Source organism: Micromys minutus, assembly GCF_963924665.1.
Source record: "Micromys minutus genome assembly, chromosome: 32".
Lineage (NCBI taxonomy): Eukaryota > Metazoa > Chordata > Mammalia > Rodentia > Muridae > Micromys > Micromys minutus.
In genome coordinates this window covers 5,082,678-5,098,999 of record NC_137967.1, presented here as the reverse complement: position 1 = coordinate 5,098,999, position 16,322 = coordinate 5,082,678, and the positions used below count along the sequence as shown (strand labels likewise).

The following is a 16,322-nucleotide window of genomic DNA, read 5'->3' as shown; positions in this document are numbered from 1 at the left end:
GCAATGTAACTCTAGTTATAGGGGATCTGACGCCCTCTGCTGGCCCTGCATGCACACTGCAGTACCACACACACACACACACACACACACACACACACACACACACACACACAAAACACACTGACCACATAAAAAATAAAAAAAACAACGTTAAACCAAGAGAAAGGGACGGGGAACAGAAAGAGCGAAGAGGAGGGAGGAAGAGCAGAAGAGAGAGAAACCATGTCCCCAAGGCTGTGGGACAGAGGGCCCTCGAGTTTTGATGTCCTAGCAGAATCCTTCACCCCATTTTGCAGATGAGGCTGGTAAAATGAGGACCCGCTAATTTCTCAGAGGCATTTGATTAATTAAGAGTAAATCCCTGTTACTGGTTTTGCTTTGCTTTGTATTGAGACTGGGTCTCACTACGTAGCTCTAGTCCTGGAACTCACTGTATGAAACCAGATGAGGCTAGCTTTGAGCTCGGAGATCTCCCCGCCTCCGCCTCCCACGTGCTGGGATTAAAGAGACAACCCTCCCAACACACACAAACACATGCACACTTTGAGATTAAACCTTGCAATGTAGCTCAGGCTAGCCTGGAACTCAGCATCCTCCTACCTCTGAGTCGACTTTCAATAGGATACAGTGGTACACCCCATCATTCCAGCATCTAGGAGGCAGACACAGGAAGGTCAAAGGTGCGGTTTGCCTGAACCACAGGATGCGGCTAGGAAGTTCCAGAGTGGCTTGCCTGAAACACAGGACCCTGCCTCAATCTTTTCTCCTCGAAGGAAAGAACTTTAGTTCAGACTTTAGTTTGGAGATAGTCTGATGGTCCTTCAGTATGAGGAACTAACCTGGTCTAGCCAGGGAGTCTGGAATAGAGCCTACTCAGGTGATGGTGTGGGCTGTGGTTAAGGTGAGGACAACTGGGAAGCCAAATTGGGGTGAAAGGGGTGCTCCACCCCCCCAAGTCCACCAATGCCCCACAGAAGACCACAGTGGACACTGCATCCCACTCACATCTTTATTACCAGGTGGGTGTGGGGATCCCCCGTACCCCTGTCTGCGCCAGACAAGCCCTGGGAACAATGCCCTCCTTCCTGAGGGAGACCAGCTCCCTGCTGAGGGGCTCACAAGTTGGTGGAGGATGTGGGGATATCGGGGTCCACAGTCTCACAGGAGAGAAAGCCGTATCTAAAACCTGAATTCTCCCCAAGCCCCCTGATCTGGCGCTTGAAATGCTGTCCAGCCTGGAACAGGGAGGCTACATCCAACAGGGCGTTTTCAATGTGCTGCCCCAGCCGGTGCGAGTCCTGCGAAGAAGCAGACGAGGAGCTAGGGGAGGCCTGGGGGACAGGTCTGAGGGAGGAGGCTAGAACAGGGACCCCTGAGATCTGAAGGTCTCCATCCCAGAATTTAGAGGGAGACGAGGAAGGCACTCAAGTTCCTCTTACTGTTTCTGTGCTTGATTTCTTGCTGGAGATGTGGAAGGTGATTGCCTTTTCCCCCATGAAGATGTAGGATATGCCATACCCATGGTCGTTGGCCTGCAGCAGGGAGAGGAAAGCAAACCAGTACCAGCCTATCCTCCACGCCCTGGGCGGAGTCCCCACTGCCCCCTCCCAGGCTGTCCAGAGGCTGGACGCAGTCCAGTTCACTCACAGGTCCAAATCCACTTCCAGAGGAAACATAATCCGGATAATTGTGGACATCAAACAGGTGGGTCTGCTGCACAGGGATCTGGCTGGTGGACAGAAGCCACTGCTGCGACTGGACCTGAGGGTGGCAGGTGGTCATATAAGCAGAAAAGAATTCCCTTCCTCCACTGCAAGACTTATGACCCCCTCCTATGCCAAGGCCTCCAAAATCAGAGGCTTTCCTCTGACCACGCCCCCTCAACTAGCCACGCCCCCCGCGACGCCTCATTTTCCACTCCGCTCTTTCGTCCTCCCTCCCACCTAGTGCCCCTCCCCGCGCTCCCAAACAGGGTCTCACTGTGTAGCTCTGGCTGTCATGGAACTCTGATCTCCGAGATCGGCCTGCCTCTGCCTCCCGAAGGCTTGGGATTAAAGGCCTGGGCCGCCGCCGCCACCACCCAGCCCTTCCTTTGTGGTGCTGGGGACGGACCCAGGACCTGTCGCATGGCAGGCTCTACCACTGAGCCAAACCCTTAAGTGGGGGATTCTAGGCTGATGCTGTACTGCTGAACCTCTCTCATCCCTCAGCACCACCCCCCACCCCAGGTTTGGCTCCTAACTCCCCCTTTCTCCTGCCATTCCTCCTCCTCTTAACCGATTCCCTGACCTGGGTCAGGAAGGGTGACTGCGAATGGAGGAGCCGGGACATGATGTATAGTGCGAAGAGGTGCCGGTCGATCCCTTGCCCGCTCATCGCTGCCTTCAGTAGGGCCTGGTGCTTGTCCACGGCCACCCGGAACAGGGCAAGGCACTGTTGGTCCTGGGTCCCCCAGGGCAGTCAAAGGTCATGGAAAGACAGGAAGTGGGCTTACTTTGAGGACCTGGATTATATCTGGTCTTGAGCCAGCTTCCAAGATTGAGAGGAAATGGGTTCAAAGAGCAGAAGCAACTTGTCCAGGGTCACACAGCTAGGTGTGACGTGTGCTTGACCTTAGGACCTTTCCGTCCCCTAGTGAGCGACAGCATCTCACGGGGGAGGGAGATGGGCTTGCGAGCAGGGAGGTAGGAGAATTGTTTAGAGCAGAGGCTATAAATTATTTGAGGTATGATGTAGACAGACGTCATGGTCACACAGTGTCACCGTGGCTGAAGCGAACAGCCACACACTCTGCAAAGTGTCGCCCAGTACCGTGTGTCAGCCCCACTAAAGCCGGGGACACACCCAGTCGATCGATCGCTAAGCCCTCATTTTGAATCCCCAGTCGGAGCTGGTTGGCCCCTTGTTGTGGATGCCCCTCCCAGACCCTGGCCACAGGTGTCTGCAAGTGTGGTCACAGAGGACGGAGACCCCTATGTGGCTGACACTCACTGTCTTCTCCTTGTTGTCCATGGCTCTCACGAACTGGCAGGCCTCTCTAGTGCAAGACCTCACCGTCTCCGTCCTGCCTTCCAAGAACAGTCGAGTCATGACGGACTCATAACTCAGGCAGAATCGGCCCCTGTCCTGGGGGAAAGGAGAAGAGGAACCTGTCAGCTGGGCCTTGGAGTCCTGATCTCCAACCAACCTCATCTTGCTGAAAACTAAGGAAATCAAGAGAGCAAACCCACACAACGCAACAAACTCACAAAATGGCCGACCCCACAACAAGAGGGCTGACCCAGAATAACATATCTGATTCACAAGATGGTCAACCTATGTTAGACGACTGACCTACCAGGCTTGGTTGTCCATACCTTTAGTCCTAGCGCTTGGAAGGTAGATACAGGAGGATCTCTTGTGAGTTTGAGGCCAGCCGGGGATACACAGTGAGGCCCCTGCACACCCCCACAAGCCCCTATGTGTTCCCTAAAGGCTGATCTAACCAGAGATGGCTCAGTGGTTAGAGCACTGACAGCTCTTCCAGAGGCCCTGAGTTCAAATCCCAGCAACCACATGGTGGCTCACAACCATCTGTGATGAGATCTGATGCCCCCTTCTGGTGAGTCTGAGGACAGCTAGCATGAACTTATTATATGTAATAAATACATTTTTTTAAAAAAATGGATGAGCAGATAACCCACAACGGGAAGGGCAAGAGCCCCCCCGAGGAGGTGGGTGGAGAGGCAGGCGTTGGAGACTCTGAGGGAGCAGACACTGACCCGGAAGTGTGACAGCTGCAGGGCCAGCTGGATGAAACTGTCTGAAGAGACGCCGCAACATTTGATGAAGCTCCTGCCGAAGTGGGAAAAGGGGAAGACGTGGCAGTCAAGATTGCCAGACAAGGTCTTGGCTCCCCTAAGGGCCAGAGAGATGGACGGACGGATCTGCCGGAGAAGGAGGTGGGAGAAAGGACTGGTGTTAACACGCAGGCCAGAAGCAGAGCTTAGGTATGGGTCTGGAAGGGAAGGTGGGGATGAGGTTAGGTGGGGTGGGGGACTGTGGTAAGGGAGTGGGATTCAACTCAGAGGAAGGCAGGAACTGAGATGCAAGGGGCCTTAAAGGGGTTAGAAGGGACTAGGCATGACGCCCGGCAGGGCTATGGTTGTTGGGACAGGTCCACCAGAGAGACAAGGTGCAGGGAACGGAGGGAAGAGGTAGAGGCGGAGGTGTTGGGGATACTGTGGGACTCTAGGCAGTGGGTATGTTTGGTGTGATGTGAAAGTTGGCACAGGGAGCAGAGGATGAATTCGGGGTGAAGGCGAGGTACTTAAAGGGGAGCTACAGAGTCCACCTGCTCTGGAAGGTCCCACTGCAGGCGCTGAGGCTGTGGCAGGGTAGGGTCAGGTTGCCCCTTACAGTGGCCATCTGTGGCGTATCCCAACTGGAAGCACTCTGTGGCCAGGGTGAACTGGGGACAAAAGTGTCATTTGCTTCTGGACTGAATCCACCATGGAAACGGCCGCAGCAGGGTCCAGTGTGGCCGAGTATGAGCCCCAGAACCCAGTGCTGTGGGATGTTTTAGGTTCCCACCAAGCAGGCACCCGCTGCTTAGCCTTCGGGGTTTCTGCCTCTCTCAGCTGCCTTGTAACCCATTTTGGTTCCATTTTAAAACAGGGTCTGATGTAGCCTAGGCTAGCCTGGAATTTTCTGTGTGGTTGATGATTCTGAACTTGCCATCTTCCCGCCTCTACCTCCTACATGCTGGAACATGACAGGCAGCAAGCAGGCCCCCCGGCCATCTTCCATGCTGCTGGGGATGGGACCCAGGACTTCACAAGTCCATCAGTTGAGGCCAAAGCCAGTTTTGTTTCCTTTTGCAACAGACCATCCTATAGCCCAGGCTGGCCTCAAACTAAAAGCCTCCTGCTTTTCAAGTATTTGGATTACAGATGTGTGCTACAGCGCTTGTGTGTGTGTGTGTGTGTGCCAGTATAAGTGTATGTGCATGAGTGTGCATGTGTGCTATATCCCCAGAGAGAGTGCGTTACAGCATCCTGTATGTGTGTGTGTGTGTGTCTGTCTGTCTCTCTGCATATGCATGCGTGGGGAAATGTAACAGGCTTTAAGTTCACTGTCACTGTGCCTTCTTTCTGTGTGACCCTCGAAAATAACTTTCTTTGAACCTCAGTGACACACCCACCCCAGGCAGGTCATCATGGCAAGCCCCATTCTTTGCTGGGCCCTTCTCTGTCTCTGATCTAAGGTTAGTTCTAAGGGTTAGTCTTTGGACAGGGTACCCAGACCCTTAGGAACGCACCTCCCATAAATGCCCCGAGACAGGGCAGTCAGCCCACGAGTGTTCCACGCTGAGGCCCAGCTTCCCATTGGAGAAGACGATGAGGGTGAAGGACTTGTCAAACCAACTGCAGAAAAAGTTTGGGTGGGTCACCAAAGAGCCAGGGAGGAGAACGTGAGCACCCGTGGGGCTTTCGGTGTGGTGGTGTGCTTCAAGGTGAGGAGGGGACAGGGGACCAGCCCATGGGGCCTCTGGGAGTGCTGCCGATCCCAGAGGTGGTATCAGACAGTCTCCGCATGGGTGTTGGATTTAGGGAACTGCTTTTTTCGTCTTATTTTTCTAGAAAGTCAGCTCTGGAGGTGCTGGGAAGAGACCCTCAATCTCAGGTCTGTTGTCACAGCTAAATAATCCTCCGTCAGGGGACCACACTCCCTTAACTGACCGTAGTTCAATGGAGCAGTTAATCATGAGCAGTAACTAGTAGTAACTCACAAGTGCAAGGGTGGAGTATCAGTCAAGTGAACTCTGCTCAGACTAGAGAGTACTACACAGCGGCTAAAACTGAACGAGACACATCCATGTTTACTGACATAAATGAGCACCAAGACAGAAGAGTCTGGGGGTCTTGAGCAGACCAGTTCTCTGCGTTAGAGGTCTCTTATCTCCTCTGAACCATTTTGGGGGTTGTAAGATAATACGTGACCCCCCTGGGTCTAGCTGTTGGGGTGTGGGGTCTGGTTGTCTCCGTAAGAGTGTGGGTGGTATTGTGGGGCGGGTAGACTCACCGGTCATGGCCTCGGCCAGCCAGCAGGGTGTGGGCATAGGCATCCAGGGAAGCTGCGGGGTCTTCTCTGGTCAGTCCCGCGGGCTCAGAATCGAGGGACACAAAGAAGGCGGCACCTTCCACAGCCTCCAGGGCAGCGGCTGCATGGGTCTTCACGGACTCCCGAACCTGGGCCCACATACTCCTGTCCGAGTGGGAGGGGCCTGAACCCAGCTGGCCCTCTACCCTGCCCGGCCTGTCCCCTGGAGCTCAAGCACAGGTTACTGGCCCTCACCTGGGAGCAGCAGTCAGAGCAGCTAGATGTTCCTCAAGGGGACAGGCTGGGGAGGAGTCATCCAGAATGTCCTGGAACTGTTGTTCCAGAGCCCGCGGGGACAGCAGGCCACTGGAAGAGTGGGTCCCCACACGGAAGAATCTGCCCCGGTGGAAGACAGCCACATGTCGGCTGTCTTGGAGGTGAAGAAGGTAATCTGGAGGAGTAAGGGAGGAACATGAAGGTGGGAAGAGACTACATTCTAAGAACCACCCCACTTACTAGTTGTGCTTTCTGCCCCTGGGATGCGTTTTTATTAATTTTGACAGTTGTGTACTAGTCCACAGCCTGAGTATAGCCCAGGTTATTTCCAACTTTGATCTATAGAGCGGAGGATGGCTTCGAACTCTTGATCTTCAATGCCTCCTACTTCCCAGTGGGCGACAGGTGTAAGCCACCACACCTCATTTATAACTGAGGGCCTCCTACATGTTAGGCAGGAAGTCGGTCTGCTCAGGGCCGGAGAAGTGCCTCAGTGGTTAAGTGTTTCCTGAGGACCCAGATGGCTGCTCAGGACCATCTGTCCAGTGTCAGACCTGACGCCCTCTCCTGGTCTCAACAGGCACAGACAGACAGACAGACATGCATGGCGCTCATACACATAAAATATAATTAAAGAAGAAGAGGTCCAGGGCTGGAGCGTGGCTCAGTGGCTGACAGCACTGTTGTTTGGCTTCCATTCCTGGAACCCACATGGCATCTCTCAACCAGCTCTGGCTCCAGTTCCAGTCCCTCCCGTGGTACCAGACACATAGGCGGTGCACATAAATGCACGTGCAGGCAAAACACTCATACACATAGAATAAAACAAATGAATAAATAAACTAAAATGAAGAAGAGGAGGAGGAGAAGGAGGAGGAGAAGAAGGAGGAGGAAGAAGAGGAAAAGGAAGGGGAAAAAGAAGAAACAGCCAGGAGATAGTGGCTCACACCTTTACTCCCAGCATTCAAGAGGGAGAGGCAGGCAGATCTCTGAGTTCCAGGCCAGCCTGGAGCACACAGTGAGTCCCAGGACAACCAGGGCTGCACAGAGAAACCCTGTCTTGAAAAACAACCCCCGCCCCTAAAAAAACAAAACAAACAAACAAAAAAAAAAAACGCCCCAAACAACTAATCAAACAAGCCATGAGCTTCGGGAATGGAGGAAGGAACATAAGGAGGACAAAGATGTAGTATTTTTGTTTTTAAAAATTGCAAAAAATTGGGCTGGAGAGATGGCTCAGTGGTTAAGAGCACCGACTGCTCTTCCAAAGGTCCTGAGTTCAATTCCCAGCAACCACATGGTGGCTCACAACCATCTGTGATGGGATCTGGTGCCCTCTTCTGGCGTGTCTGAGTACACTCATATAAAATGAGAGGCTTTCTTGCTCCCCCGTAAGTTATCTTTAATTTTACACCTCCTCAGGTACCAATGTTACTCCATTTCACTGTTGAAGAAGCTAAGCCTCAGAGCTGGCAACGATTTCCTGAGACCACATAGGAAGCCTTATCTCTCTCATCAGGAGAGAGACCCGCCCTCAGGAGAGAGACCAGCTCTCAGGAGAGAGACCCGCCCTCAGGAGAGAGACCCGCCCATGCTGGCTAGAATGCTGCTCCCAGTCTCTGCGCCTGTTGCAGAAAAAGGGACAAGGACTGAGTAGTGGGCTGTCCTCACCTTTCTCCACTCCCGGAATCCGTGTCGTGTTGAACATCCTCTCGTACTGGGCGGAACACAAGGGGCGCATCCCCATCAACAATGTCTGCAGGAGGCCAAGGGCTCCTGAGCCAGGCTTGGCCCTCTGTGGCTCCCTGCGCCTCCATCCCCAACCCACAGGATCCGCCTTACCGGTGGGATCTCCTGCCGACTCAGAAGGTGGCGATACAGGAGTAGGGTGTGCACAGCATTGCCGGCGCGGGCTGCCTGAAGCGGCGTTGGGGTGACATACAGGAAATCCTGCTTGGCGGCAAAGGGAGGGAACACAAAACACATCGAGGCCATGCTTGTCCCTGACGTGGGCTCCAGACAGCACTCTGCCCTTATGTCGTGGGTCACCAAGGCCTCGAAGCCTCTGCCACCCCCGTGCCTGCCTCTCCCTCCTCACCATCATGTAGTAGGTGCCGTTAATCAGTGAACCTCGAGAACGCAGGTACACAAACTCTTCCCACCAGTCACTGACCTGGGGGGAGAATCAGAGACGCTCAGCCGGGGTGGCTGAGACCCCGAGGGAGAGCGATGGTGTGACCGGGGAAGCCCACAGATGTTCCCATGTCACATGGGCAGGATGGGGGGGGGATTGGTTATGGTTAACAACCAGCAGTAGCCTCTAAGTCCGTGGCTCAAGGATTAGCTCGTTAAAACCTGCTACCCCCAAGTTACGGGCTATTACGTAGCCATTAACAAGACTGAAGGCACCAGGGAGATGGCTCGGCAACTGTTTGCCCTGCAAGCATGAGAACCCCAGCCAGATCCTTGGGGGGGCCCAAGGAAAAGTTGGGGTTCACACTTATAATCTCAATGCCGGGGAGGAAGAGAGAGAATTGCTGGGACCTGCTAGCCAGACACCCCAGCCGAATCAGCAGACCCCTCATCCCAGTGAGGGACCCGATTTCAAAAAGCTAGGTGGAGCTGGGTTTGGTTCCCAACACCCTCATGGGAGCTCACAACTGCATACAACTCCAGCTACAGGGGATTCGGTCCTCCACCCTTTTCTGGCTTCTGGTAATGCATGTGGGTGATGCATGTCTGTAACACATCCACATATACAAACATGCAGACACACATACACATAAAGTAAAAACAAACAAACAAAAATATCTTCAAACAAACAACACAACTGTATGGTGCCCCGAGGAATGGCAGCTGAGGTGGACCTCCAGACTGCACACTCAAGCACACACACTTTTGTGTATATGTACATTCAAACTCGTATGCACACCTACAGGAACATGCGCTCTCGAGCACACACACACAGACACAAAACAGTAAGGTCCACATTTATTGGGAGCTGGAGAGATGACTCAGTGGTTAAGAGCATTGACTGCTCTTCCAGAGGTCCTGAGTTCAAATCCCAGCAACCAATGGTGGCTCACCACCATCTGTAATGGGATCTGATACCCTCTTCTGGTGTGTCTGGAGACAGCTTACAGTGTACTTATATGTTATAAAAGTTTAAGATTTACTCATGTGCTTGGGTGTTTTCCATGCAGGAATATCTGTGTACCAGCAGCACCCTGAGGACAGAAGGAGGAACCAGGTCCTTTGGAACTGGAACTACAGAGGCTTCTGAACCTCCATGTGGGTACTGGGAATCGAGCCCACGTCCCCCGTAAGAGCAACAAGTGCTCTTAACTGTTGAACCGTCTCTCCAGCTCCTGTATATACTTTTAAAGAACAGAATCCGGCCTAAGAAAATGAAGAGAAAAGGAATAAAAGTGGATCGCTAAGGTCTGTTCTGTTCCAACCCTTTCAGACACTTAACACTCACTTGTGACCCCACTCCCCCCGGGGTGCTCCGCCCTGGACCCTCTTTCCTTTTCCAGCCTCTGTCTCGAGTATCAGAGATTAAAAGCATGTGCCTCCAGTCCCAGGCAAGCCCAGTGCTTGGATTAATTTAAGTGTCTGTTAGCTAGCGGTTATCCTCAGAGTTCTATCCAACTTGCAATCTCCAGGACTTCCTACACATCCTGTCCTGTTCTAAATCTTTCCAGCTCCTTACTACCTTCCTGAGAAAACCTACCACTCTAGGCTTCCCCATCTGCCCGCGTTCTGACCAAAGTGAAGCCCCCTTTCACACTCGTTTACAATTATTGCCTCTTCCACTTTTCCTAAGTCCTGCCAACAGCTGGACAAGTTCAGTTCACACTCAGGCTCTCTGCCCACCTCTGAGATATTTATAGCTCCACCTTTCTTCTTCACCACCTCTCAGATGCCCGATGCCTGTCACCCGTCTCCAGTTTCCTACATTAGCCAAGGCTGGCATTCCTGATTCCTGTGACTCATTCTGTACCTCAGTTTCCCAAGGAGCTCAACTCAAAGTGCTACCCCGGGCCTAGCTCTCAAACTAGCTAACCACCTAGCTAGGAAACCCTTCCGGGAGCTGGAAATGGTGGACGGATTCATGTTGGAATTCTGGTCCTAACACAAGTAGTGGGTGGGACTCAAACTCGGATAGAGGATCCTGAAGCGATTCCAATTTGGGGGGGCAACAGGGAGGGGCTGAGCGTGGGGGCGGGGCTTAGAGACTGCCAAAGAGGCGGGGCTACTTACTGAAATTCCATTATCCAGCAAATCACAAGCAGGGCTGGGGCAGGCCAATCACTTGGATAGGCCAATCGTGGCAGGGGCATGGTTAGGGCGGGCCAATCACCACAGGACGGGTGGGCCAATCACTGCAGGGCCGGACTGGGGCCCGAACTCACGTAGTTGGAAGCACACCAGGACTTGAGTTGTAAATAGAACTGTAGTCGTGGCGCTTGCGACCTCAGGAAGTCGTTTGCCAGCGCCGCAGCGCGGTCGAAAGCGTCGTCTCCGAGCACAGGGCGCACAGACTCTAGGTACTACAAGCCAACGAGGACCGGGGCGTCAGGGCCCCCGCCGTCCTCCCGAGGTCGCCCCACCCCGGGACAAGCCCACCTTGCGCACGGTGTCCTGCGCCTTGGGCACCGGCTGCCGCGGGAGCGCACGTTGGAAGCTGAAGAGCATCGGGTGCCTCCCGGAAAAGATTCTGACCAGTGCCTGCGGGACAGAGGAGAGGACCCAGTTGGGGCAAGGAGGAGGGAGGACGAAGGGGAGAGGGAGAATGGAGGAGGAGAGAGGACAAGATGATGGATGGAGGAGGAAAAAGGGGGGATGGAGATAATGAAGGGAGAGAAGTAGAGATAGAGTGAAGAACAAAATGAGAGGATAGAGGTGCTGGAGAGGGAGGGGAGGGAGGAGGGAGATGATGTTGACCCAGAGGAGAGATGATGTACAATGGGGAGGGGGGTCCAGGATGAAAGCATGTGAAGAGGGAGACAACTGGCTACAAAGCAGAGAGGAAGAGCGACAGAGTCCCAAAGAGAGAGATAAACAGCCCCAGAGAGAATGGGGGTATGGACACAAACCGCGGTGGCAGTAGACCGAGACCCAGAAAGAGAGACAGCCACGTGTTTGTTCTGGGAGTCTAGACCCTCACATACCAGCCAGGTCTTCGTGGGTGAGGACATGGTGCCATGAGGTTCCAGAAGCCAGCCATGGTGGGACAGAAGGAGCCTCAGAGCCACGTGAAGTGTGAAGATTAGGGCTCCCCACAAACATGAGGCAAACACCGCCGCGGCCAGGAGCCCCTGGAGCTGATGGTGCTGTCCGCCCCTGGGAGAGAAATAAATACAAGGGTGCCCCTGAAGCTGTTTAGCGGACTTGAGCCTGCAAGATGGGCACTGGGGACAACCCCATTTGACAGACATTTATTTACCTTATAAAGTGGTGTGTCCCTCTGTTGCCCATGACCACCCTTGTGGAGGCACCAAGCTTCTAAAATCACTTTTCTAGGACCCGGGGGGTACACCGGGGTGGAGTGCTTGCCTAGTGTGCAAATACCCAGGGTTCAATGCATAAGTTGGGCATGCTGACACAATCCTAAAGTCCCAGCACTGGGGAGGCAGGAAGATGAGTGAAAGTCCATCCTTGGCTACATAGTGAAATGGAGGATAGCCTAGGCTACATGAAACCCTGCCACAAAGAAATAAATACATAAAGTCATGAGCTTTAGATGGGGGGTGGGGAATCCTATAATCTAGCACTTCTGAGGCTGAGGCAGGGACTTATGGGAGCTCCAGGCCAGACTGAGATACAGATACCCCATCTCTTTAAGAAAATAAAATCTGGGCAGTGAGAGTGGAGGCACAGGTCTTTAATCCCTGCACTCAGGAGTCAGAGGCAAACTCGCGGACAGACGGCAAGGGCTCCACAAAGAACCTTGTCTCGAGAGACCAGAAAATAAATGAGAATAAGTGAATAAGCGAACGGGAAACCAGTGAGTGCAGTGTGGTGGGGGAGCCCAGAGCTTAGCCTCCTAGCAACCCTCCGCCATGGGCTCCAGGCTTCACACTGGGCACATCACTGCATCCATGGATGCCCTTCTCTAGACTGGATCTACTATGTCCTGGGAGTTTCCCTGTCTAATCAGGGCTCTGCCTTGTTTGGAAAATCTGCTTCTTCCCAAGGAAGACCTACCCACTTCCCAGAACTCAGCACACCTATCCCTGCCTGGTTTCCAGGCCCTTCCTAAAGGTGATAAAGTTGGCTTTGGTGTTTTGGTATGAGATGGGATCTTGGTTTGTTTTCCAGGAGAGCTTCATACTCAGGGATCTCTGCCTGGGGTTATAGGTGTGTACTTGGCCGGTGACATTTCTTTTGGTTTTGTTTTGTGTTTTGAGAAAGGATCTTCCCATGTAACCTCTGCCTCTGCTGGGACAACACAACAGGTGGTGGTGAGCCACCATTCCTGACCCCTAACTGGGTTCAGAACTGAGTATAAGAGCTGGGGGCTGGAGAGATGAGATGGCTCAGCAGTTAAGAGCATTGACTGCTCTTCCAGAGGTCCTGAGTTCAAATCCCAGCAACCACATGGTGGCCCACAACCATCTGTAATGAGATCTGGTGCCCTCTTCTGGTGTGTCTGAAGACAGTACTTATATATATATATATAATAAATAAATAAATCTTTTAAGAAAAAAAAAAGATAAGAGCTGGGCCATCCTGAAAACCTGATGTGGCACTCAGGTCGTGGGAGGCAGAGGGAGGGGAAATCTCTGCAAGGCTGAGGCTATCCTGCTCTCTACCTAGGTCCAGGACAGCTAGTGTTACATAAAGAGATGCAGCCGGAGAGATGGCTCAGCGGTTAAGAGCACTGTCTGCTCTTCCCAAGGTCCTGAGTTCAATGGTGGCTCACAACCAACTCTAATGGGGTCCGATGCCCTCTTTTGGTGTGTCTGAAGACAGCTACAGTGTACTTATATAAATAAAATAATTAAAAAAATAAACAAATCTTAAAAGAGAGAAAGAAAGAAAGCCAGACAGTACTTGGGAGGCAGAGACAGGAGGATCTCTGAGTTCAAGGACAGCTTGGTCTACAGAGTGAGTTCCAGGACAGACAAAGCTACACCGGGAAACCCTGTCTCAAATATCCAAAGTAGATAAAAATATGAAGTCAAAGAGATGAACCCCCCCCCTTTGGCTGTAGCTCTAGTAACAGCCATAAAGTAAGCTCCAAAAATTACATTTTTATTTGTTTCTGCCTCTCCACCCCCCAAGTCAGGGTTTCTCTGAGTAACATCCACGGCTGTAGACCAGATCCTCCTGCCTCTGCCTCCCACAGCCTGGGAGTCAAGGCCTATCTATGCACTGCCACACCCAGAAATTACGTTCCTTTGACCAAGCACATTGAGTGTCCTGTTGGGGGTTAGGGCAGGGGCTGGGGTGAAGAGGAAGGTTCTCACCAGTCTGGTAGCAACTCTTTAATCTTCTCCATGAGTCCTAGGGAAGGGTCAAGCTGGAGGAGGCAGGCGAGCTGGATTGTACTGAAGAGGAAAAGCCAGCTGAGTGGCGTTGCAGGGAGCACACCAGCAAGAAAGTCGTTCTGCGTTGAGAAAAGAGCATCTTCAGTCACACGTTCCCTCTGAGGACGGGCGCTCTGTGCCACTCACAGTAGCTTATGGGGTCTTGGATGTGGAAAGATGCTTGGGATTCCTTTTTACTGAATGTATTTAGTAAGGAGTTGGGGGCATGGTATAGCCTTTGCCTACTCCCCAGTACGGGGCTGAGGCTGGGGGAGGGTCTCTCGAGCTAGCCTTCATTATTCAAAACGCCGGGTCCTGAACTTTGGCACCAAGAAGTCAGTCAGTAAGTAAATAAGTAAATCCAAGATCAGGAGACTATACTAGAAGTTTTGGGGGCGGAGCTGCACGGGGCTAGCAGCAGGGGTGAGTGGAGCGGAGCGGGCAGGCCAATACAGAGCACCCCAGAGGAAGCCATAGTTAACAGCGGCCTGAGGCTGGACATGCAGATCTCAGAAGTGGGTTTCGGGAACCCCAGAGGCAGGCACCTGGATCCCCAGAAGGAAACCAGCCAATAGCTCTCCTCACCCAGACACGCCAGAGATGCCTTTTCCAGGAGCGCAGGGCAGAGAGGTAAATCTCCTGCCACACTGAGGAGCTAAGCTCCACTTCTGCCCCATCGGAACTCAGTGAAGACAGCAAGATCGAGGCCTGGTGTGCCTCAGCCATGTTCCCTGGGATCCCTAGGAGAAAGACGGAGAATCATTCTCCAGGACCTCGGTGCCTCCTCCCTCAGACTCAGGACTCCAGAACTTGGTCCTTTTCCCGCAGACCCAGCGGTGCAGACTTTTCCTTCTACTCAGGTGTGTGTGGGGTGGGTGGAGGATTCCAGCCCCCAGCCCCCTCTCTCAGACTTTATCCCTCCCCACAGCGGGACCACAGAACTCAGCATCCTCTGCTCTAAAAACCCGAGGGGTGCAGCAGCTCAGAGCTGGAGAGGGCTTTGGGACAGGACTTCATTTAACTGGGGATCTCTGAAAGTATAAAGGCTGGATAGCAATCGTAAGACCTGTATCACTGAGAATTCAATGCTCAGTATCCGGGATGGGGGAGGGAAATTGATTCAGGATCTGTTGTTCAAATAAAGCACACTAGTTTTTCGTCTTTTTTTTTTTTTTTTTTTAACATACTAGTTTTTTCAGCCCTTTAGGGAAATGAACTATGGTGGCTCTGTTCATTTCCAAGTGCAAGGCAGACACATGGGTTCCCTTCCACCATGGGGTCTGGAGAAGGATGAAAGAGGAAGCACCCTACTGCGCATGCCCGGCATCAAGGGATGCTGGTGACGAGCGGAGGCAAGTCCAGGAGTGATGGAGAAGCCCCACTCGCCTGCCCCAACAAAAGGCCCATAGCCCTTCCTGTACCTGGTACTAGTACTTACACCGGTCAGAGGTCAGCAGGCCGCGGTTCCTGGGGTCAGTTCCATGTACATCTCCTTCCCCCAGTTTTGAGTCCAGTACCCAGTTTCTCTTGTACATACATTCAGTCCCCGTGTAATGAGTCCACGACCTGATCAACCGTCTTTGGCTGTTATCCTGAAACCCACGGCCACCTCCTCCCTCCCTGAACAGGGTGTTCAGGTCCTAGGTTTTATCCCCGCCTCCTCTGATCCCTCCGCGTTCTGTCCCTGCCCCTTTCCAATCCCTCCGCATTCTCGCCCCACCCCCTCAGAGTCCTAGCGTACAACCCTCTCTCCCCAAGCCCCTTTTTCCCCCTTCTTTTATTCAGTTTAAGAACCAAGAACAGCCTTGGCCTCCCTCCCTGCCCTTTTTGGTACACCGTCATGACATGCGTGCTGCCGTATATCTGCTGGAGCACATCTTAGGAGATGCTTCTCCGGCTGACCCATCAGAACCATCCACAGCGGGCGTACAGTGAAACAGGCGCTACTGGGGACTAGATTCCAGCTAGACAATCAAAGGGACGGTACCAGATGGGAACACACACAGACACAGAAATCGGCTTTATTCCACTCCCGGGCTTCATGTTCAGTACGCAATGGATGTTCCACCCTGGGACAGAGACCAGCCCATTGTCACTCAGCAAGAAGGGTAACCCAGGTCTCTTCACTGCGGATAGGGACTTGTGAGGGTCCTAGGCTCATGCTTCCTAGCACTAGGTAGCAGGGTCAGACCCAGGAGCTCTACTGCTTGGAATGGTAGGACCCAAGCTAGCTGGCGTGGCAGAAGAACTGCATCAGGCAGTGTGGGAAGCCAGACCAAATAGGTTTCTTGTCCCAAGGGCATCCTAGAGCTCAGGTCTCTCCAGAGGGCTTTCTGGCTTTAGGGTTACCCATCCCCAGTTGGCCATGCCACATAGGATCCGAATTCCTTCTGCTCCCAGGCCAAGGTGACTCATAAACACTGGTGGACA

The 16,322-nt window shown here is 53.0% G+C and overlaps 1 protein-coding gene across 1 annotated transcript; it reads right to left on the bottom strand.

The window, feature by feature from the left end:
• Positions 1-1,115: 1,115 nt before the first annotated feature.
• Positions 1,116-15,383, bottom strand: CPT1C (carnitine palmitoyltransferase 1C; the record flags this gene model as incomplete). The annotated part of the gene is made up of 19 exons (XM_080908542.1): positions 15,331-15,383; positions 14,478-14,632; positions 13,833-13,972; positions 11,532-11,703; positions 10,987-11,088; positions 10,773-10,910; positions 8,456-8,530; positions 8,200-8,310; positions 8,029-8,113; positions 6,337-6,532; positions 6,064-6,246; positions 5,300-5,405; positions 4,334-4,450; positions 3,762-3,926; positions 2,992-3,126; positions 2,290-2,442; positions 1,648-1,761; positions 1,440-1,532; positions 1,116-1,298 (listed from the first exon to the last, which is right to left on the bottom strand). Exons 2-19 carry the CDS (start codon positions 14,616-14,618, stop codon positions 1,116-1,118), a joined length of 2,409 nt encoding a protein of 802 aa, XP_080764668.1. The 5' UTR covers positions 14,619-14,632; positions 15,331-15,383.
• Positions 15,384-16,322: the final 939 nt, after the last annotated feature.